Below are 25517 nucleotides of genomic sequence, written 5' to 3'. Positions count from 1 at the left end.
GTCAGAATCGTCAGGTTCTGAATGCCATCTCATTCTGCACTGTAATCGGCTATCCAGCGACGAAGAGAACAGAGTGGAACCCATTACTGTGTCATCACAGCTAATCTTTTCTAACGGCAGTTGATAGCATCACGCATTAATAGGAAAAAAACAAAGGAAAAAATTAACAACAAATTGCAAATGAAGTTGTTCCAAAGTTAGCTTTTATACAAACAGTACACAAACAGGCTAGTTTGTCCATCATCATATCCCTTTATTTACCAGAATAATAATCACGAACACTGAAATTGCGACTGTAGATTATAAAATACACTATTCTGTAGCAATGTTCTTTTTTTTTTAAATGAAATCATTGAATTTTTTTCTGTAAAAGACAGAAGAAGTCAGCTTTTTGTGACTTGCAAACAAAATTTCACTGCATTTTAACGCTGTTTTACAATTTAACATAACCCAATATGTCCTGAATATTACATTTACTAATAATTCACTAGGTTTCAAGAGCATGTCTTAAAACATATAACACTAAGGAAATCCTAGCCTTTTCTTTTTTCATTTATTGATCAAGTGCTTAAAAGTATTTATTTCAGTGATAAAAACACTTCTTACACTGAATAGAACCATTCATTCTCTATACATTAAAAAATATACTTAAATGTAAGTGATTTGTTGACTTGAGATTACACCATTTCCTAAACTAAGAGTGATTTTATTATGAACTTCAACTTGCAGAGGAACAAAATAGTGTGCAAAGATGTTTATAGAATACTACAAAAACCACGAAAGAAATTTCAATATGTTTCAAACACTCAGTTCCAGGTCTTTATTCTGTTAAACATGGCAGTCTTTTGTGCATTAGATGCTCATACTTGTGTTTTTCACAGAACTCTTTGGCTTCAATCAACAGGTATTGGAAAAGGCTCGAACATTTGGGTTCGTGAGTCATTTTGCGAGAAAATGCCATTTGTTCACTGAAACAGAAAACAATTTTTAATTAGGTTTCACAACAGCACAGAGACTGATGCCTTTTAACAATATATCACAACAATTTTTATCAGGCTGATCTGTCCACAAATATAAAAACAACTTATAATTGCCATCCATAAAATTATTTCTTTTAAAGCTCAGAACTCTTAAAGAATTATTTGAATTAACTTGAAAACTCATTATACGCATACAAAATGCATTAGATTAAATGAATAGCTAGCGTACCTACAGTGTGCAAATGGAGAATCAACAATTTGCACTCAATAACCAGCAAAACCAGCAACTTGCATCTTAATGCTGATTAGGATCACATTTTGAAAATAAATCATTTGCAAATCCCACTTTTTTTACACAGTTTTCAAGCACTTTAATATTTTTTTTTTACCAAATACAAGGATTTCTGTTGGAATATCATCTATATTATTCATCTGACTTCCTTTTAGCCAGTGCAGAAGATGTTGCAATATCGAAATTATAGCTCTTAACAAACCCATACCACTGAATTTCCATCACCTTTCTGGTGTATTTTCACAGCGTCATGTTTAAGAATGAGTAACCGGCACACAATGATAAAGCAGTTCATACAACTATAGATTGTATACCCAAACAGTAAAACTAAACAAAAAGGAAAATGACACCTACCTTCAGGAGGCAGTGGTTCTGCTTTTCCAAATTCTGGGGCCTAAAAGATAGAAAATTAAAAGGTCAAAAATAAAAAAGACTTGAAAAATATTAGAACAGAACTATTTGCGCATGTGCTTAGAACCTTCGGTACAAGAGAGGCCAAAAATAACATCATACAGATAAGTATTGGATGTAATTTGTGATTAAGTCACACATCTCCTACTCGAATATAAACTGCTATGTAGGAAGTCAGTGAGCCACTGATTTAACACAGTGGAAAAGTACCCCATAAACCAGGTGACAGGATTATTTAGATTGCATCTTAACTCTCTACCTTGCAACCTGTAAACTCTTACCACCAGCTCTGCATTACTCTCAACATAAAAGACCATATCAGAGGCTGTTTTTGTCACACTCTTAGTTCTTTTGAGTAGCTGCTATTTACTGTGTTGCAATACTACACCTTATCTGAGGGGGTTGCTCACACTTTTTCTTGCACTGTATATTTGCTTCTGTGTTACAAAGTTGTATCGTGTCAGAGCTCTCTGTTTAGTCTTGCCACATTTAAATGTTGTTTACACTTACCTTTCAGGCTTTAAACTCAAATATGTATTTGGTAATGTAATCAATAACTGCATAATAATCTTATTGAATAGTGCTAACGGGGGGCTAAATTATTTTGTACGTTTGTTTTAATGTTATTATTATTTTGTAAGAAACAGCAACCCTGTGCAAAAAACAGATTGTTATATTTTAGCAATGTTAATTTGCAGATAATGCATCTGAGCAGTGTTAGGTGTTCGTGCAGTTTCAAGGTAGAGGTGTAGACATGTACAGCTATTTTGAATAGTTCTATGAGTACATAAGTTAATAAACAGAACATATTAAATATAACAGAAACTGTAATTTATTTGTGCAAAACCCTTTATTTTCTGTGTGGCAGGATTGGAACACAGGGCATTTGGTGATTACTAAAAAAAGAACATACCCATTTGACCAAATACATTCTACAACTCAGAAAATGGATTACCAAGATACTTGGAATGCTTCATTCGTGTGCAATCAATTTCATATGGACATCATTTTCTTTCATGTCAGCAAAGTAAGAATACTTGCTCACAAGACATAAAAACATTAGAATATAAGAGAGGCTCCAAACAAAAGGGGTCCACTAGTTTATCTTGTTTGCTTGCTTATGTAAACTGATTTAACCTGGTGAGCTAAATTAATCTAAAATTGTTCTTTGCACTTTGCTTTCGAACTTCTGTTCCCAGTTCACTACTTGTAAGTACCGCTTCATTCCTTCATGGTCTGCTTTACCAAAACAGAAATCCTAATTTTAAACCTTAAGCTTTAGAAATGTAAAATGGTTGATCAAAGGTTGTCATATTATTCATGTGATTTTCAAGTGGGTATGTGCTATTTATTATATCTTGATTGTTTGTAAAGACTAGGTTAATAAGAGAATCTTCAGTAGTAGGTACCTTTATAAACTGGGAAGCAATCATTAACAATTTCAACCATATAAATTTCAGTTTCTGTGTTCATCACATAATTTCTCAATCCGTTGGAAAAAAAGCCCATCTCTCAAATTTTCCAAAAGGTGATGTGGTTATAGAAAGCCAGATGTTAGCAATCACCTCAGACATCCTTGTCTGGTTTGATATTTTAAAAAATTAAAGACATTACAAACAGCATCTGGATAGTTTTACTTTGTTTCAGAAAAAAAAATCTTCTCACCGAATGAACTATTTTGCTAGCTTCATCTCCGCTGCATTTAAAAGGGCTGTCACACACCAACACATTTTTACTGGAAAAAGAAAATTAAGAAATTAATATGTGAAGGAAAACGGTCTTTGAAATTCCATAGACATTAAACTATTTCATATTTTGCAACATTTTTATACAACTTAATCAATTATTTCCTAAATGTTGTAATGCCACTTGGGGCAGATCACAACAAGGTGATCATTTTAGGAGGGTCCCCACCCAACAGGCACACTCCAACATGAGCTGGAAGGTTCAAATTGTGCTCTTTATTTACACCTGAGTACAACAATCACCATGAAACAAAATAATAAACAAAAGGAAAACCTAGGCTTATCTTCGAATTCATGACTAACTACTGTTGTCAGGCAGCTAGACTACAGTACATGCCAGCAGAGATATCCTTCAATAATTTTGGTGGTCACTCACTCTTAGCCTTATCTATGAGTGCCATCTCACCCCGCATCTAGTGTCTCGCATACACATTCCCACACTGTCTTGCAAGCTCCATATGCACCGTGTTCCAGAAGCAGAGTCTTCAAAGAACTCACAGATACAGCCTCACAGTGTCTCACAAGCGGTGTCTTCACAGAGCTGGACATCCCTTGTACCAGCTTCACACTCAGTCTGCACTTTACATAACTCTCTAAGCCTTCTATCGAAGGCTCTGTCTCTCTCTCTCCGGTCAACCTCCCTGCCAGCTCCGGCTGATCCACCGGCCACATACACAATCACCCTGATCTGTCAGGTTGGTGATCTATTTATCTAGACTGGAGCAGTAATCGTCAGCAGCTTTCGTTGCCATATTGGGCAGTGGAAATCAGACGCTTCTGGGACATACCGCACCTTGAGGGCTCTGCCCTCACGATATCACAATACATTAAATGACATTAGACTGTAGAATCTAAAATACACAAATCAAGAGCTTTCAAAAATATATATATATATATTTTGTACTAATTTTCTTTAGTATTTAGAATATAAAACTCTATTAGACTAATAATAAATACAATTTTATCGCATGTTTTTGAGAAATTTACAGTATGTAATATATCGAAGAATGTTTTATGTTACAAGGGTACTGAGTTTGATATAAAATGAAAAGTATTTGGACTTCCAAGACCAGCATCTTGGGAACATTTTTGTTAGAGAGGGGCACTGCTGTACCCTGTATGACTGAAAACTATTGTTATGCATATTGGTTCAGCCACTTTGAGTGAAGTCTAGACTGCTCAGAGAGAAGAACAAATGTGTCTAACAATCCCGCAGACTGAATTGTCTTACTCTTTAAGACTCTTCGTCTGTGTGTCTAAAACTATTGAGCTATTACTCAATAGTGTTGATGATGATGGAGACTGCTCTCTACTATTTACTAAAACCAGCTAGAGTGAACTTCTTGATGACAACATAGAACAACAAGCAGAAATTCTTACTACAACTAGCAAAAAGCAAAGCAAATACTGGGAGAACAGCATGATTGTGTGATATTAATGCTACATTTGATTATTTCTGGCAAGACCTTCCCAGGAATTTAACTTTCTGTATGAGAATTTGTCTGCAAAACAAAATAAAATGTACTTATTCAAACAGGGGAAAAGGAAAACTAAACCAGAGAAGCTTATAAAAGATAGTTATCTTCAGATATAAATCATAATTCAATGTGTTATAAATGAGAATCTTCACAAAAATCCATAAAAAACGGGCCCTCACACTTGCACACAAAGAAATGACTGCAATGACCTAAGAGAAATGAAAACTTTTAAGTGTTCCCAAACAGGCTGTACAATTTATTGAATAATCAGTGATAAAACAATGATGCTTCTCTAAATCTATCTGCTTCTACAGGCAGGAAGCATCATTGCTGAACAGCTTTATTCAGATAATGTTAGCGGTTCCAAGCATAGTTCAGTTTTGTTTTCAAATTTTTAACTGAGACATTACAGAGAATTTTAGATTTAAGTCTGATATATAGCTCTGCAGTTGTCCCTTTTATTTTCATGGGGTAAAAAGTGAAATACTGTTCAAGATAAGTACAACACACAACAGCAGGGAAGAATAAAACAATAATAGGAGCCCAAGAGACCCATGCAACATTACACGAACTGTGTGTTTCTTCAGTCCATAGATCTTAAGAGCACCCTTGTGGAAGATTTCCCACTGACTCACCAATTTATCGCTCCTCCATTAGCCTGTTTCTGCACCAGTGCCCTCCAGTGCTTGTGAGTGGACTTAATTATCTCTATTGCAAAGTCCTGCCAGAACAAAGAGACTACATTCAGCAGCAAGGCACTGTCCTGATTTCCTCTAAAGGTTAATAGGTTAATATTTTCAGTATTGCACCCAGTGAGATGTAACTCTAGCTTGTTGACTGAGCACCGACTTGCACTAAAAAATATTTGACCCCTTTTCGGAAAAAACATCGACAAATAATGCCACACATATTTCTAGATTATTTTCGCAGGCTTAAACTTCGAAATGGACAAATGTACTAACTGCTTTTTGAGTGCAAAACATTCCATTGTGGTTACAATGGGATTCCACTAACTAAACTTAATGTAAAGCAAAACAATCACTAACCAGCCTGCACCACATCATCTTAATGTAAATAAATAAGACCTACTGTAGTAAATGATTTTGAGATTAACAGGACTAATGCAGTATGAAAGAAGAAACCCCGGAAAGAAAAAACTTCAATCTTTTAAATGAGCCTGATAAGCGTACCTTGTTTTTGAACTGTCCATTAAAAGCAAACTGATTTTCTGGCTTCCCATCTGGCACCTTGTACCTTCTGAACCAGTCTACTGTTGCTTCCAAATGACCAGGTCTCTGTTTACGGACATCTTCAATGCCTTTCCAAAACAAAAAGTTGTGCATCATAGAAAGGAACAACAAAAATACATACAATAAAATAGAGGTGTAATTTGTAGAAGGACATAGGGATTTATTATTTTTTAAAAGCTATGGCTTTCTCTTGGCCCATTATAAGCTTTTTTACAATAATTCCAAAACATTAGTCATTTTTGTACCAAATGCTTACTGTTTAAGGCTGGAGCATCTGGGTCCTCAGCATTTATAGCAATTATCTTCCAATCTGTCTCACCTTCATCAATCATAGCTAGAATGCCCAATATCTTCACCTGAATCACCTCTCCTGGTGAGCATACCTGCGCATAGTATGACAAGTTAACTTCAAGATCAAAAGACACCAGGGCAACACTACACAAATTAAAATTATGAATAACATTCTTATGATGATGCAATATTGTTATTCAAGATGGTGTCCACCTATCTTCCCATTTACCTCATGTTTGCCTTTTTCAATATTCATCACATTAACATCTAAAGCAAAATATAGCATTATACTATAATAACATTAGAAAATGTAATGATTTACTTTATCCCGAAAATATACTGAACAAATTACTAACACCTGAGCATTATTTTGCTTGTCTGTGATCATTCCGGAAAGCATCTGTATGGCTCCATATTATGTACCATTTCAGAAAGTCTTTGAAAAAAGATGTTGTGAAAGTGGTATCTTTTTAGCTTTATGTGCGTGCTCACTATAAAGCTTTGCTTTACAACTGTCCCCTGCAGGAGACAAAATCAGAGATTTGCAGATCTTATGCACTTATGAAATTTTGCAATTTAGAGAATTACCATTATAAGGCTTTTCACACCACTTTTACTTTGCCTAAACTCATGTTACAGTGTGAACATCTCCTCTGGCATTTAAAGTGGTATTTCAAAGTATTTTTTAGATTGCATGCTTTATCGCTATGTGCTTTTCTAATGATGATGGTTTCATATCATCACTGAAAAAGTTCTTCAATAAAAAAACACATTAGGACATAGCTTTATATTTGTGACCTACATCTGTAAATCTGAAGTGCAAGTTGGCTCTGCTGTATTAAACTTTCTGACTTTGAATTTTCTTTCAGCTCCTTTCTTTTTCTTTTCTCCTCATTTTGAAAGTTGCAAATATCAACTTTTATGTTATCAGCCTGGATGAATGGAAAGGCACACAAACCCCTTAATGTTAAAAAAGTAGTACTGTACTACATTAAAGTAGACAGTAAGAGCAAAAACAGTGCTGTACAGAGAAGAGATTACATAATACATCAGAAAATAATTTATATGAATTTCAGTTGGACCAAAAGGTTGTGTCATGCATTCACAATCACTTATGTATGGTCACTATTGTTTCCTAATCGGTTTGTACACCAGCCTGTGAAAAGTTGGTTGGTTGGGATTCCCAAGTACACAAATGGTCTAGTCTCTACAAAAGGTAGGCAGAGTGCCATGCAAAAGTACTCAGACTCTTGCACAGAAATTAATATTCATCATATACACAACTTACTCTACATATTCAAAGCAAGAAAAAGACTTATTTCAATAGGTAAAATCTATTTTATAAAATAAATAGTAAACAGATACTGTAATATGAAAGTAATGATATGAAAGAAATTTTTTTAAAAAAGATTGCGTAAGTATTCCAACCCTTTGCTGTGGCAAACCAAAATTAATTTACATACACACAATTAGCTACATGATCACTTGTCTATATGCAAGATTAGTGGTCCTCATGATTTCAGACACAAAAAAACACCTCTCTCTTTGAGGTTCATTGGACAAGTACTGAATTTCATATACAAATTCAGCCATTAAGACAAAGGATCTTTCAATGCAAGTCAAGTATATACTAAGCAGTATCTAAGCACAGATCAGGAGTAGGGTACATAAACATCAGAGCCTCTGAATATCCCTGTGAGGGCACACTACCCAATCATCAAGAACAGGAAGGTGCACTTTACTACCCTGACACTGCCTAGATTATGCCACCCCTCCAAACGTAGAAGCCATGGAAACAGGTTAGGGATGCCAACATGAGACCAGCGACAATTCTGAAATAACTACAGAGTTCAATGGCTGAGATGGGCGAATATGTCCCAAGTCGACAGTATCACATGCACTCCACAAAACTCATCTATATGGCAAAAACCTGCACAGAGTTGGCAACAAATCATTTAAGCGAAACTGCAAACATGTTGCAAAAGGTTTTATGTTCAGATTGGCCATACCTTTCTTGTATAAAAGCAAACCATTATGCCTGGAGCAAACTCAACACACTGCATCACCATCTTTACTGTCAAGCATGGGGGTGGCCGTATTATGTTAGTTGGCTGCTCTCATCACCAAGAACTCAAGATTGAGGTAATAATAATTATATAGCGCTTTTCTGGACACTCCACTCAAAGCGCATTACAGGTAATGGGGACTCCCCTCCACCACCACAAAATTACAGCCCCACCTGGATGATGCGACGGCAGCCATAGTGCTCCAGAATGCTCACCACACACCAGCTATCAGTGGAGAGCAGAGTAATGTAGCCAATTCATAGACGGGGATTATTAGGAGGCCATGATTGGTAAGGGCCAATGGGAAATTTGGCCAGGACGTCAGGGTTACACCCCTACTCTTTTTGAGAAACGCCCTGGGATTGTTAATGACCACAGAGAGTCAGGACCTCGGTTTTACGTCTCATCCGAAGGACAGCGCCTGTTTACAGTATAGTGACCCCGTCCCTATACTGGGGGAATTGGGAGCTACTCAGACCGCAGAGTGAGCGCCCCCTGCTGGCCTCACTAACACCTCTTCCAGCAGCAATCTTAGTTTTTCCCAGGAGGTCTCCCATCCAGGTACTGACCAGGCTCACACCTGCTTAGCTTCAGTAGGTTGCCAGTTGTGAGTTGCAGGGTGATATGCTGGCTATTGTGCTGGCAGGTAAATTGATAGAGGCAATACAGTCTTAACAGAAAACTGTCTTAATCTGCTATACATAACTTTATACAAAGACATAACTGGGGCAAATGTTCATGTTTCTGCACGACAATCACTCAAAGCACAGTGTCACAGCAACACTGGAGTGGCTTAAGGATGAGAGAATGAATGTGCTTGAGAGGCTCATTCAAAGTCTTGACTTGAATCCTACAAATAATCTGTGGAACGATTTGCAGAAGAAATCCCCAAACAACTGGAGTGTGCTTCAGCAAATCTGCCAAAAAGAGTGGACAAAAAAGTTGGTGCAGACCTACACAAAATGACCTTTACTCTACCCTAAAAGCTGAATACTTTCACTAGGTTCCATCTGTGAAGATTTTTTTACACCTTTGCTTAGTTAGAGGCATGCAGCAGGCTGCCCATTTTCTAAAAATCCACAGTCAGATACTGTTGGAAAAAAAGTTTATCTACTGCACTGCATATAGAGAATACGGGAAATTTAAATTGTTACTCAATCAAACTGAACATCTGCACAATAACAAAGAATCAGGCCAGAATTAAAACAACTGTAGAGTCCGCAATGTGATGTGCTGTCAGGGCAGTTGCATCTTTTCACACAGTGAGCCCACATTGAGACTGATACATCTTCCGAGATGACTGGAGAAGTGACATTTCCACGTCACCACTTAAACACAGAAAGCCCCAAATGTCCCCTTGAAGACCTTTTCTTCGTACCAAAAAAGATCTAAATTTGTCCTGAGTGTTAAACTCAAAACATACCTTTGAACCAATGTCACAGACATCGATTGGGTCGTTGTCACCACAGCACTTTGTGTCTTTGTCCGTGTGACTTGGGTCTTCCCACGTCTGTTAAAAAAAAAAGTGTTATTCAATCAAACTGAACACCTGCACTATAACCAACAATCATGCAAGAATTAAGACAACTGTAGAGTACATTTAACATAAGTATTTTACATTTGGATCCAGATTTATATAAACTTTAGGAGCACTGCACTTGCAAAGGTTCAAGGCAGCCTAGAATCTGTCTTTTCCTAAATTAATAAAATACTGTACTTTTAACTTAAAACCATTGTAAGAAATTTGTTTTATATTATGTTTGCTTTCAATCTGGTAAGCATAAGTTATATTCATTTAAACAGTGAAAAGAATTTTAAGATGTAAATTTCTGTACATTAGGATGTTTTAAAACATTGGTGTCAAACTGTCCTTGGTTCGCTCAATAATTGAACATTGAACATAAGTATTTTATCCCTAACATGAGATTTTTCATAAGGTCTTTTGCAGTTGATTTTACAAAATGTTCACTTAATTTTGGATGTGGATCTCCATTGTAGTCAGGGTTTGTTGTGTTCTAATTTTCGATTGATGAAGAAAATAAAAATGTTTACATAATTAAAGGTACAGCTACCTGTAAAACATAACACAACACAACACAACAACAGCCTGCTTAGGAGTATTGTTGTTATCCAGTTATAATTAAATAATGAGACCAACTTTGTAACTGAATACTCAAGTGGAACAAAAACTAAGCCCTTTCAGGGATTGCAAGGAGTCTAATACCCATTTTCAAGAAACAGAAGAAATTTTTTTATAAACAAATACATTTAGAAACTGTAATGCATAGCATCTTACTGTACATAATATAAAACCTTCAATGTCCAATCTTCCCAAATGCCAATCTATCCAATTTTCATGTTATGTACTGTGTGCATGTTATATGAAATACAGGACTTAATGAGCTTATTAACATAATTTTGAAAATGTATGGTTTTAGTTCAGAGAGGGCTGTTTTTCACACAAGGTGAAGTTCAGGTCTTACCTGGGGAAGGGCACCATAATTCCAAATATATCCTTTATGGGGAAATATATTAGCAACAAATCGAAGTTTTCCTTTCTTTACGTCCTGTTTAATTGGGTTCAGCGGGTCTTTTGTTGCAATCTACAGAAAAGACAAAACAATCATTTATGCCATGAGACATACTGTATATCCACCCAGATAGACCCCCTGTTGTGAATTTCAGGTAACAGCAATTTGTCACACCCATCATTCCAGAAAGAACTATGTGGCACGAAAAAGGAATCGTTTTGTTTAATTTAGTAAAAAATACTCTTAAGAACTCCAAAGCACTTACTCAAAAAACTCCCTTCTTAAATGGCGGCATAAATTAGACAAGTGAATACAGAGCTTTAAGTTCTGGAGAATGTTTTTAAGCACGAATAAAAACAGATCCAAAATCTGGAGTTCCAAGTGGGGCAATGGATTTGGAAGGCAAATGATCAAACACAACGCTCAGGCACTGATAATTTTGTTCATTAGTGATTTTATTCATTCATTTTTCATAACTGGCTTATCTCAAAACTAGAACAACCTTTGCAGTGACTTTGATGTTGGGAGTTCTCTAGTTTACAACCTACAGTGTGCCTAGAGTGTTCAAATATCATTAAACTTCGACTGCAGAGGCTGCAGAAACATTAAAAATTGAGTGCATAGAGTTATTTTTAGGACATTTTTGGTTCCAACTTTCCACCCTCACATTTTTCAAGACCTAATCTGAAATTATATGACAATGTTGCATTTTATGGAAAACAAAAAAAAATGTTTTTTTTGTTTTCCCACAGAAAATGGTGGGAAAAAGATAGAAGGACATTCAAGATTTGTCTTTTTGACTATATTGAAAATAAAAGAAAGGGCTGAAGTAAACTGCTAAAAGCATGTGTTTGCTTCAGTGGACTGCAAAATTGCTCTTTAATACTGTTACAGCATATGAATCAATGATTTCCTATCTTCCTTCAAACTATCATCTAAAACGGAGGTTGTCAAAATGTATAGATCGTGCCTTTTATCAGTAATGTGGTATCCTTCCAACAGGTGGCAGTAAAAGGGAGGGATTAGTATTTTTTTTTGTTTTTTCTAAACGAGCAGTTTCCAACACTGGTCCTGTTGACACATACACCAGTTGGTTTTCAATTGAATATTTGCATTTTGTTTCAAGTCACAAAGTTTGGGAATTTATTTCACTTACAAAATACACGGTTAATGCGCCAACATGTTTAAGAGCTGGGAACAACCTGTTCAAATTAATCTTATTATCTATAATTATTAAGTCAATGAAGGATTTGATTGTATATCTGAGGGTGTGGCTGGAACAAAAAACAACAGGTGTTTGGGTCACCAGGCCCAGAATTGAGAACCACTGCTCAAAACCATGCACACAATATTGGATAATATAAAATTTTGTTCCTTAAGTGGTCAATTTAGTGCTAAATTCACAGAATACACACAGATTGCAAATTAACATTGTAGCCACTACTCTTATAAATTTAAAGATAACTGATAGCTTCAGCTTGAAGTACTTCAATGTAAACCACGAATAGACCATGAATAGAACTAAAGACACTACAAGTAATAGGTTCTCAAACGCTGAACATAATTATCTCTGTAATTTTCTGAAATCTCAGATTATCAAATGTTTTATTATGCGTAATTAAGTGCAATAACCATGACTAGTGACAAAGCACTTGCCTGAAGATGACGTGCTGCTTTTGTCAGCATTGTACAGAACTCCAATACAGTTTAAGAAATGTTATTTATTTCAAAATGACACCTTTTCCCTTGTTTGTTGCTGGAAGTACTTGGTAATCACACATAAATTCGTGAAACTGCTTAGAATTAAGAGCCAGTCCAAACACTCAGATTTATTGAATCTGTAACGTCACAGCATCCTGATTTGTGACTGAGTTGGTCAAGTACACAGGAGAAATTCCAAACAGGAATTTCCTGTATAACACCACCACAACTTCACTGTACATTTTTTGTTCAAAACACACCACTACATTCTTTACTTTTGGGTATGTACATATGTATTGTTTGTTTGGGGGTTTTCTTTATATTGTCTGCTGCTCTAAAACAAATTGCCCCTTGGAAATAATGCTCTCTTTCTACGTGGTTTGATAGAATATGTTTTGTACCTTGATAAGTATCATCATTAATATTAGTAACAAACTCTGATGTTGCCAAAACATTTTACTGAAGGTCGCAATTATCGCAAAATTGAAATGTGATGATTCATGAAAGATGGGTTTTAGTCCCACGTAAACTGAGATATATGATCTGAATACTCAAACCACAAAATAAATTATTAGATCTCATAATGCCACCACAAATGTCTTTAGTGGCAAGCTACCTTTACAATTTTTCAAATGTGCAGCACCAACTACAGATCATTTCTCAGTGAATTCCACTGCATTTAAGCTATTCAGCGCTGTGGAATGGCTGTAGCGTTTTTGGTTTAAAAAGCACTGTAAAAGCTTTGCATTTGCTAGTCTGTTTGGTCATTAAACAGTATGTTTAGTATGTTTGGGTGCCAAACTGTGGGGCGACAGTCACCAATCTAAAACCATAGTTAAGCCTTTAACCTATTTTGTAGGATTGAGATGAACTTAAAGTTACTTACTTAGCTAATAAGTAAATACAGGAATATACAGCATAAGCACTCCTAGAGGTGTTCATATATATTTATTCTACCCCATACGCTGCATATCACAATATAAAAGTAAAGTTTGGTCATGTATTGAGAAAAACCTTGACTTCACATGTATTAATGGTGCTGAAATCCAGTAAGGACTTCACTCAATGTTCCTAATGTTCCCTGCAGTACACTACACTAACAGCTACTGTGTACATCCACTTGGAAAGAAGATATGAGAGATTCTATTGTATCAGCTTTCAAAAAACACAGCACATGATTCAGAATGTTAATGCTTTTATAGTCCACATATATTTAAATATGTTGCCTAATAGCAGAAACATGTATGAAAAAATAAACAAGTACTTGCCTCCATTTTGGCATTTGTCCAGCGTGGCACCTCCACGACCATATTAAACAAGGTCTAGAAAACAAGAATCAATGTTTTATTTGTTTAAACAGGTCATTTTCAGTTTTACATTTTAAAGACAAGTTCACATTTAAATTACAGTTCTATTTCAAAATGGTTTCTCTGTCTTTTTTATCTTTTGGGTTTTTCATTAATATGAATATTTCAAATTTCTTAAGATACTCTCTTAAGAATGTTTATGAGCAGGGTAATCTTCTGTAATTAGTCAGAATATTTAGTGTGATGTAAACACTTCATTCAAAATACATTTAAACCCCAAGTTTAAAGTAAAGTATTGAGCTAACACAGATTATTCTTAGAATACAGGCTTATGTCAACAAATTACTCTGAATAGTGCCTTCATCTAGTCTTGCTTATACACCGACACAGAAAATCCTGATGTTTACTTTCCTCAATGGTAAAAAAAATCAACAAGAATGTATATGTTTATATGTTCTTTGTATGTACTGTATGTGGTCACTACATTTTAATGTCAAACTTGATCCTGAATCCATTTTGAATTATTCAGTCAAGCACATTTTAAAATTACATTACTAATCTCCAATTCTCCTTTATCTCACACTTCATTTTTGTGAGTGTGAGTGAAATTCAGTCTGAAATGGGTCAGGCTTATCATTATTTTCACCACGTTTAACCGGAGATGTCCTGACAAGTTTTCATTTGTTCAAAGTAACCATTTCTATCTGAAGGTGAGCTCCACTTTGCACTTGCTTCAAAATAAAACCGTGATTAATGCTGTGATTTCAAAAAAAGCACAGCACTTTCTGAAATCTGTTATCAGGCAAAACAAAAGAAAGCCCTACTATCATATCCCTCACTAAAGAACTGCAAGTAGTTTATTGCAAAATCAGAAAAATCAGGTTTTGCATCAGTAATCCATAATCAAGTCCCACAATCAGGTGTCAAGAAACGGTGTAAAAGCACCTTGACAGACTAGCAAAAAAATACAACAGCTATTAGTAGAGACTGTGAGCCTGAGAAATGTTATTCTTCACAGGAATAACCCCATAGTAAAACACAAAGTTGTGCAAAAAATGTTTCTGCCAAACATGCAAGTACTATATTTATGATCCATCTTTTGTCAATGACTTTATAAATCTTTAGCATAATAACTACTTCTGATCTGAATGTTTACATTCTTCTGTCTTCGCCACAGAAATGTGAAAAGTCTGGAAAAGCAGGGTATGTTCATCTCAGGAAACAGGCTGACAAACCAGAAATACCTCATTTTCATTTTTCTTAACCCTCTTGGAAGGGACATCATTTTCCTGTGGGGGAAAAAAATGTATATGCATATTACTTAGTTAACAAAAATATTTCACATATCAAGTGTTATCAACATATTTTAGTCATTTGATAGTCATAAAGTTGGAGTAAAATAGTAAAAAGTGCCGATACAGCCAAGGCCTGATATGTTCAGTAATGTATTGCTCCTGACTCCAAATACAACACAGCACCCAACATCTTTACATGAGGTGAATGTGTCATGCCTTAATGCCATTCTTTCCACAGCACAAGACACTGAACAATGGGACTGTTCTTTTGCTCCAGGACTACGGAATAACCTTCGAGCCCATCAAGTCTGTCATGAGTCTTAAATCCTGTCCTTAACATTGTTTTTATATTTCAGAATTTACTTGTTTCATTTCCTTTTTTTTTTAACCTGTACACAAATCTCATTTGTTTTGTTATTCAGTGCCTAGAAATCATATACCATGAAAGGCACTGTACAAAATAAAGGTTATCATTATTCAAAAATAACAGTAGCATGGATTGCATGAGCTTTATGGTGGCATTTTTAAAATGGGAGTTACAGCACCTTAGTACTGTTTACTGGGGGTTTCACCCTTCATGATTCCTTAATGTGTGTTTAGATACGTTAAGCTTGCCAGGAGTCCTACAGTATTGAGACCCAGAACAAATAAAGAGAGCACACTACTGAATACTTGTCTTGAGTTCTTAAAAAAAAAAACTGACCACACTTAGAAAATGTAAAAAAACAAGAAGAACATGGTCACACAAAGTCAACATCAAAGACTTTATTTCAAACCTTCTTCCATGTAATGTCTTCAGTATAGATTTCAAACAATGCTGCTGAGAGTGAGGGACACAACACCATAGAGTGTCACACCCCACTAAGACAAAAGCAAATATTCTGGGTCTTCATACAGTAAACGATCTCCACCTGAGCTCTTGAGGGACTGAGGTAAGGTTCAACTGGCCAAAGTGACCTCTGCTCTTCAGTTCATAGGCTGCTGATGTAAAGAGACTCAGGAAATCTCAGAAAATGGGATTTGGATCATCCACCAGGTTATGGAGACACAGGGCTTTGTGCTAAGGATGTAAATGCTGACTGATTCATTTGTTGCAATGGCTGACACCAGTGTGACTGTAAAAGCATTTGAAGCGTTTCTAGGTTTTTAAAAACTTCTATCTAACCTCTTTCAAACTCTGAAAATACGTATGTTCTTTCAAGTTTTAATTTTAGAAAACAGTAAATTCAGTTGCAAAGTTCATCCAATGCTCAAAGTTTCCGTTGGTCATAAAATCCACAGAGAAATTTCTTCAGAAATACAGTTCAAAATGTGTTATTTTAGCAAAAACTGTCAATGTAGGATACGTAAAGCTTTTTAGAGCTTTTTTTCCCCTCAGGCAGATTTTTACATTGCATAACATACACATACAGGCCTATATAGTAGCAAATGATTGCATCACACCTCTGGCTTCCTTAATTAACACATTATCTACAGTTAATGACTACTAATTTATCAGGTACATGACAAAGCAAGTTCAGTCCACTCTCCAGGATCTTCTCATCGTTAGTTCCATATTAGCTTCTTGTATCTGTTTTCAGTTCAAATTAATTCCTCTCTGCAAAGCATGTTAATAGGAGCTGCTCCTTTTCCGGAATACAATTTGCTGCATTCTGGAAAGGAACAGTTGGAAATCTATGTAGGACACATTAGTATTGACAAGACCTCTGCAAAAACACTTAACCTTTCACACTATTCAATTAACATTTTTTTCCTTGTCGGATTGAATTATGCTTTTCAAAAGGCTTTCTGTCTTCATGGTTGGAGGCTCAGAAATCAATGCAGAAATCTGTGGCTTATATATTCATACTTGGTGTGTGGACTGCTGCATGAAAATTACTAGTTAAAGAACAGCTTGCAGGCACTTTGAAGTATTCTATGCCAGTACAATACATTTAACAATCAATCCTGTGCTGTTTTCTTGGTTTACAGTGTCGGCATCAACAACAAAAGAAAAAAAAGACTACCAGAAAATACCTGTTTTTAACTAGGTTTCCAGAGATAAAACACCATTCCTAACATCTAAAATGAATCCCATATTTTTTTTCTGCAGTGCAAGATCTCGCGTCTTTAAGCTCAGCAAATGAACCATTAGATGATCTGTATGCCTAATGCAAACACCATACCACTACTGGATTCTGATGACTCTGTTAAAGTGACCTTTTTCCTTTTACACTGAACATTGAGCCTTTCCTAAAAAAAAAACATACCACAAACATACAAAGGTAAGGCTGATTTACCTATAAGTGATTCAGTCTGAGCAGAGTAACTGTTGTACACCAAATGAAATCAAAACCCTGCGACATATGTATATAATATAAATGTTTGGGCTAATCCTTAAAAAATTAAACTGCAACTACTGTAAATGAGACCAAAATCATGCATGGAAAGCCGCATGACCTTTCAGATGAGTCTAATAATGCTTTATTATTCCACCAGGAGTGTAGTATTCATTATGTTTGAAAGGGATAACAAAAAAAGGAAATTATCTGGCATTTGGATTTTATTTATCTTATGAACATTTAGTTTATAAATCCTGAGATGTAAAAAAGATCCAGAATGGAACGTCTGTTCAGTAACTGAAGTAAAAGAAACCTGAAAATGGAAACCACTCGTTATTAAGTTTTTGACGTTTCAGCTGAGCCTCTTTACAAGCCTTTACATTTAATAACAAAATATTAATATGGTAGTCAAACACAAGAAAGCACAGAAAATGTAAGAATGCCATACATCCTCACGAACTCATTTGGTTATTAGCCAAGTGAACCAAGGTTGTCATCCAGCCATCCCTTGAATGAAGCCAAGGTATCAACGTCAACACAATCACAGAGGATTAGGTTGATAATTAAATCTGAAATAATGGACCTGATATTGTTTGCTGGAGTAAGTTCAGGTCAGCAAAACCAGGATATAAAGAGCTGTGATGGAACAACCATTACACCTTGCACGAGCAAAGGCAGTGAATCGCCAGTCTCAGCTGCAGTGCAGTCTCGCACGACCCCTGCAAAGGAAGTCAACTTCTTCATCCATCAGGAAACCAGCACAAAGACAATATCATCTGGCCTGACGCCATGACAGATGACATACGGACAGCATCTCATTTTTCAAGTGCACAATAGCTAGCAGCAGTATGTAACAGTAAAATTCTCCACATCTTGCAAAGCACTTAGTCACTTACACGGATACCAATGTCTTACATAGATTATCCTTAAGGGAATATCTTGGCCATACCCCTGAGGAAATGTATGAAAACAAATCAAACAACTGAGGAAACTCTATAGAGGATATACATAACTCACCTGCTCCTAATAATTTTACAGTATACTCCATTTGCACTGATACAGGAAGGCTAAAATAGTGCAAGAGGAACTGTGCATATTGAATCCCCAAAGCACCACCCCTATAATTTTTATGGAAAAAGCCATGTGTACTGCAGTGATGGGTTACATCTAAGGAATATGGATAGCAGACAGCTTGGGGCAAGGATCAATAAAGAAATTCCAGCATGTTTAAACTAGAATGGAAGAAAGAAAAAGCCAAAGAAGATCTGCAAGGGAGATACAGCCAAAAAGACAATCCCAGAAGAAATGAAACGTCAAAGGACCATGTCATTAAGTACTCATACCTAAATAATAGGAGTATCAGGAGACAAAGATGCAAATTGGAAGCTACTGAATCTGCAGGAAATCGTGATATGGAATTGCTGAAATCTGGCTCATGGACAGTGACAAGGAAAAACACAAAAATAATGTTTACACAGCCTTCCAGAGACAGAAAGAAGATAAGTAAGAGGGAACTAGCATTATGAGTAATAAGAAACCAAAGGGTCTTACTTTTATTACATTTAAGGATATGAAAATGATCATTAGAGCTAAACTAGAGGACAATCCATATAGAGACAGGATTCTAAGACTGATTTAGGAAAATGTAGGCATTAGCTTATTTTGAACATGCAACAGAGGTAATGGAAACGGATTATCATTAATTTTCATTAGGATTTTCAAAAAGCTTTTGATAAAGTTCCTTGTAAAAGTTTGCTTTTCAAATTGTAGGCAGTGGACATTCAATGTAACGTGTGTATTTGGATGAAGAAATAACTTGATGGATACTAAACAGAATACAGATAAAGGGCAAACGTTCAAACTGGGTTAATGAAATCAGTGGTGTACCGCAGGGACCAGTATTAGAACCACTACAATACCTAATTTATATTAATGATCTGGATTGTAGTATAGTCGATATCTGAGTTAATAAAATGCACCAAAATAGCAGGGTTAGCAAAAATTGTACAAGTGACAGGATATTGAAAAAGGCTTGGACATAATTCAAGCTAATACCTGGCAGGTGTCATTTAATACAGACAAGTGCAAAAAATGATTGAAGGAGAATGCACAGATCTACTAGCTACTAGCAATCAAACAATATAATGGATTGGATGGTATTCTCTCATTTGTAACCTTTCTTATTTTCAGTACAATCAGCGGTAATTCTCTATGGTAATACCGTCATGCTATCTCTTTAAAGAGGTGAAGAAGCATAGCAAGCTATATTCATACCTAATTGGCACATTAAAAATCTCCCATTTACCTGCTCATCTCCTACGAAAAGTGGAATATCATGGAAAGGCGAGATATATTTTCCCTCTGAGGATTCTGCAAAAACACAAATAAAGAAATAAAACAATAATATCAAGAATACTTTCAGGAGGCCAAAAGGAGCCGGTTTTGCATAATTGCATTATATGCATATATATCTGAGCACCTCCTTTTGTTTTCCTATCACAGTATTTCTAAGAATGTTTCACACCCCAGGGCTAAGCTGTATCACTTTCCAGTCCTGGAATTAATAGCAGTAAGATAATTGTAAATAGTCTCCTGGCTTTTAGCTTCAACCATTCTATGCATGTATTCTATGTTCCTGATGTATAAAAGGAATGGCTTGAAAATGATTGGCTCTTCTTACAGTATGTCCCTTTCTAATGTGTATTAACTGCAAGAACACCCCACAACCCTGTCAACAACTTCGGTTTTGTCAAACTCATCCGACAGCCACATATTGCACATTACTAAATCACTGAGAAACTGAGAAAATCAAGAAACTTAAAAAATTTCAAAGTTTGGAAACTACACACACAGCCAGCAAGCATTCCAAATTTCACATTCCTGTTTGAAGTGGGCGTGCTAAACTGTGTTGCATTTGTTTCAGCGGTTGACAAAGGTTAGAAAATGAACTACAAGACAGTTACATTGCTTTCTAGGAAATGGTCATCTCTTGGGAATTTCGGACATTCTTGTAATCATACTTTCAAGCTAAAGACAGCAATATAAAGTTGAGCTTTGCTGCAGTACTACAAAACAGGTGTAAGTACACTGCAGCAAAATAAATGGGGAAAAACAGAAATTCCAGAAATAATCAATTTTGTATTTTTCTCACCGAGAATGATTTAACATACTATTATTAGTAATATGTAAAATAGGCTAATGAAAATATCTAATAGTTTTTCTTTGTGAACCCTGAATGTTGTATGAGTTACAAACATCAGTTTTTCATGGCTGCAAAGATGCTGAGAATTATCTTACGAGACATGAAATTCTCCCTTCAGTGAGCACGGAACTAGGATTATACTTTAAATAAGAACAAGATTTACAAACAATGTTAAGCCTCTCCAGCTATCTCTCTCTAATCCATGAGAATGTGTTCCTCTCTTTTCCTGACTTTACGTCACCAAGACGATCAAGAGGAGCCATTGTGCTCTTAAGACCACTAATCACAGAGAAAGTTAAAATGCTAAAGAAGACAGCTTGGAGGTAACTTTTACTTAAAAACAATAATAATCACATTGTTTTCCTATTCAAACATCTCTCATCAGAAAATGTTACAAAAAAAACGAATTTCCTTTTGAGGACACACACTGTCACAGGTGTTGTTTCAATTCTAAAGCTAACCAGCACACCCTACAGTATGTGTACAGTACATATTAGTATCCGAGTAGACATGGGATTATTAATATATGCACAATAAAATATATAAAAAATGTTCTAGCTTTATTATTTCAATCTTCCAACATCAATTCATGTTATAAGAAAGAATCAAAGGACTTGCTTGACTCAGCTCTGTCAGACACGTGTTAAAAGACTTTTTCCCAGCTATTGAACAGTCAGACCTGCTGTATGACTTGATTTTAGCCAGTCAAGAGACCATTCATTAAAAGGTCCTTTGATGTACTTGCACTATTCAGTTCCTGGCTTATGGTAATGGAAAAAAAATGTTCACACATTCATAATCATGTACTGCTCCTGGTTGCCATGACTATTTTGAAAATTGAAACATATTAAAAAAAAAAACACTCTAGACTGACATGAGTTTATTTCTGAAAGAATTTAAACTAAAATCAGGTTTTGGATTTAAATCTGCCTTTCAAAATCTTCAAATGCGCGCGCGCGCACACACACACACACACACACACACACACACATATATATATATTTCCTACACATGAAGAAACAAATGCAATTGTCTCGGGTAATATAACTTACTCATCCACAACTGTACTAAATTCAGTGCACAAGGAGGGTCAATTACTACTAATTGCACACATCAAGCCAAAGGGAGCATAATGATGCGATAAAACTCTCCTTCAGCATTTTTTATCCTTGTAATCCACCAGACGTATTACCTTTGCGCCACAGTTAACATCTTTCAGTGATGGTGATTTATGGATGAACAGAGATCTCACACAAACAGCTTTACAGGCCTATCACCTGTCCACTTAGAACAAATGCCTTTAATTGGTGACATATGAAAAACATCTTTATTGCATGCCACCAAAGTGTATTCATCCTTCACATTACATTACACTGCCTGAAGTTTTAACTCAAAATGTCAGCCAACAAAGCCTTCCATGGCAGCTTTTTTATTCCAGAGGTATTTGGCTTCTGTTCAATGGAAACCCATTAAATACTGAGCCTTACTTTGCTAATATAAATTTAAGTTTTACTCATCGGCACTGTGTACTTGGAGTGCCTTTCTTGTCACTCCAAATGATAATCGCCTCTTTCCTCAATGACCATGTTATAGTTTCCTAAATGAATAGCAGACTGGGTAGGGTATTGAGGCCGGATGTTTTTTTAATAACCACATATTCAATCTTTGGCTTGTAAAATATCAATGATCGTATCCCTTGGTTTTCTAAAGATCAACAAAAAGAGAAAAGCTCTCATTATTACACACTACTTGAACATAATCCAGAATTTAATACGGTTTAAAAAAAATTGCTGTCTTATCACCATTAAGATTATTGTGCTTTAAAATTGCTTTCTCTGTGGGGCCTCCTCATCTCGTAAGCTACAGATATTGGTATTCTTCAGTGTAAACACAGTTTGCTTTATTAAAAATTCTAAGCCTAATTGATTTATCATGTTGCTTTTCATAGCTAGGTCTCAGCAGTAAATATTTAACTTCCCTGGTAAAATAGGGGTTAAAATAAATACTTACATCTTTCCCTGTAAGTTGATGACGGGCTGTTCAAGTGATAAGTGAGGGACATCTACAGAAACAGGCACTATACTGTGCCTAAACTACCATATTCTACCCCTTAAAACCAAGCACAGAGATCCATCATATTATAGTGTTGGGTACAGCCCTGACATTTCACCACTTCATCACGCATCAGGCAACAGAAATCAATGCACATAAACAAAATGTTGGATTTCTCAGAATAAACAGCTATAATAAAACAACCTATATCATTGCAAAAAGGACAGGATTTATGTGATCAGAATATCAGTGAACCCTTGACCATCCAGACTTTCCTGAACCGTAAGGTCTAGAAAAAGACTTACAGTTTATGTGCTAACAGAACATGCAGCACTGTGTGACATACAATCTCATTTTTATTTATGTTGCATTTCATGATCGTTTTATCGTGCAAGAAACAAAAGCCAATGCAAAGTATTATAACCCACACAACGCACAAAAACAACTGGCAGCACAAAGTAATGCTGTCAGACTGGGGGAGAAGTGGTGTGTCTGTGAGGGGTAAACAGAGATCTTAAATGAAAAATGGGGGGGATTTATTCCAAAATGTTGCAGCCAAGGGAATCTCCCCACCCCTCCCCTCCTAGATGAGGATGAAAGTGACTCACCACGGTGGGGATTTTTAAAAAAATTGCTAACAAATGTGTAACAACTACATTGTGCACTTGGGATGTTGTAAAATCTTTCCTTAAGGCATGAGAGGAAAAAATAAATTAATCTGAGTGGAACTCCTGTCTTTCCCTCTCTACCAACAGTACAGGATGGAAACAGACACTTTAGGAGGGAATAGATCCATACTGTAGAAATAAATTCAGTAAAACAACAGGTACTTCTTGCAAGGCAGATTGCGAGTGCCAGGGTACACTGTGTGTGTGTGTGTGTGTGTGTGTGTGCGTGTGTTATAAAATGCTGTGTAGTCTGTGTGAGGATTTGAACCCAGATCCTCACCAGCCCCCAACCAGCTCTGTACAAGACGAGCCACAGCGCCGCGTGTGTGGCAGGATACTGCAAGCAATGAGTTATAACAATACTGTCTGAAGATCACTAAGATGTATTTACAGGCCCAACACTGTCAACCATATATATGCACATAGTGACACCATTACCGACACCTAAGAAAAGGGGTGGGAGAGCATGTGAAGGGACAAAACAAAAGTCTAAACCACTGGTTCCCTACCCTGGTCCTGTTCAAAAACTGTCTCTGAGCTAAGAAAATAAATTGCTTAACAAAAGGCTCATTGATTTTGGTTTTCTATTAGGGCATCTTGGTACATTTGCTTACAGCTCTTAAAGGGTCAAATGTGATGTATACTTGGTATCAACTCTGCACCAATTTCTGAGTTTGAGAACTGCCCTCATTCAGGTGTGCCGTCAGAAATGTATCCAACTGGACCTCTGAAGAAGGAGAAACGCTCATTGCGGGCTTCTCTCATACAGTGTCTGTTCATCACTCATTGACCAACTCGTAAGGGTTGTTTACTCAGAAATAATGGCAAGCAAGTCAAGACCCGTGTAAAGGTCTGTACGTCTAAACAAGCAAGCATGTCAATTACAGTATGTCACCAATTAGCACTGGAACCTCACAGCACAGCTGGAATGATGACCAGGAGAGTGTGTTACTCTAGGACCAAGGCTGGACACCACTGATCTCAACAGCCGTAAGGAGACTTGGAGCACCCAGTTTATAAATTATACAGTAGGTACGTTATCTACAAACTGTTTTAATAATAGAAATGAATCTCAACATCTCTTTACCTACAAACACATTTTGTATTGCTTCTAATTCACATGGAGAACGACGTTTGGGCTGTTATTATTAGAATATCGATGACTCCTTTATATAATAAATCCATTCGTTACAAACACATCCATTTTTAATTATCCACGGGATTGATGGTCACAACATAAAACTGCTACCAAGCAAGAGGCATTACTTCTATGCCGCTAAAAACAAACCCTAAACTGTAGCCAATAAACGCTGCGAAACCATTTGCCTTTTATGTTTTAAAAAGTCATCTTACAAATGAATAGGTCAGATGTAAATAAGATGTTTCATTCGTTAATGATAACTGTGGCAATGGGCGCTGAAATAATAATGCGGAGTTTCACAATAATGTAATCTGCTGCGTCTGTGCTCTTTCAGAAATAAAATGCATGCTAAAAGAACAGGGCTTTCCATATTTAAATATTCACATCACCGAATATTAATATATAATGCAAAGTAGCCTGACCGGAAATGTCAAGTTCGGTCGATGCCGTGTTATCCGGAAACAGGTCAAATCCGCAGCTAAATGAATGAGGTTATGTTACACGTGAAAGGCATTTGGAAAAATCCGCATACAATTCGGATTTCTCGGGGCGAGACATAACTTACTAAAATAGATCCTGTAGTCAAGAGTATTCGGGCGTCCTCTTTCCTCCGTTTGATAATGCAACATTTTTCTTAGGTACGGGGTGACTGCTTGCAAACCGAACCCGTTTCTGAAACCAGACCTTGAGCCCAGCAATACCGGTGAAAGCCTACAACAGGGGCTAAGGAACACACGCATTCTTCAGCTTCCTGCTTCTGTCCACAGCGCCTATCATCATGTGCCT

General features: G+C 36.3%; 1 protein-coding gene across 1 annotated transcript; it reads right to left on the bottom strand.

Moving 5' to 3' along the window:
* Window positions 1-232: 232 nt before the first annotated feature.
* On the bottom strand, window positions 233-25517 carry ppa2 (inorganic pyrophosphatase 2). The gene is made up of 12 exons (XM_088922161.1): window positions 25297-25517; window positions 19974-20038; window positions 15297-15341; window positions 14014-14067; window positions 10997-11116; window positions 9937-10023; window positions 6413-6539; window positions 6097-6224; window positions 5542-5627; window positions 3349-3418; window positions 1627-1666; window positions 233-968 (listed from the first exon to the last, which is right to left on the bottom strand). The coding sequence occupies exons 1-12, from the start codon at window positions 25469-25471 to the stop codon at window positions 940-942; spliced, it is 1026 nt and encodes a 341-aa protein (XP_088778287.1). The 5' UTR covers window positions 25472-25517; the 3' UTR covers window positions 233-939.

Source organism: Atractosteus spatula, chromosome 1, assembly GCF_055471065.1.
Source record: "Atractosteus spatula isolate fAtrSpa1 chromosome 1, fAtrSpa1.hap1, whole genome shotgun sequence".
Classification (NCBI taxonomy): domain Eukaryota; kingdom Metazoa; phylum Chordata; class Actinopteri; order Semionotiformes; family Lepisosteidae; genus Atractosteus; species Atractosteus spatula.
This window is presented reverse-complemented; position numbering and strand designations above follow the sequence as displayed.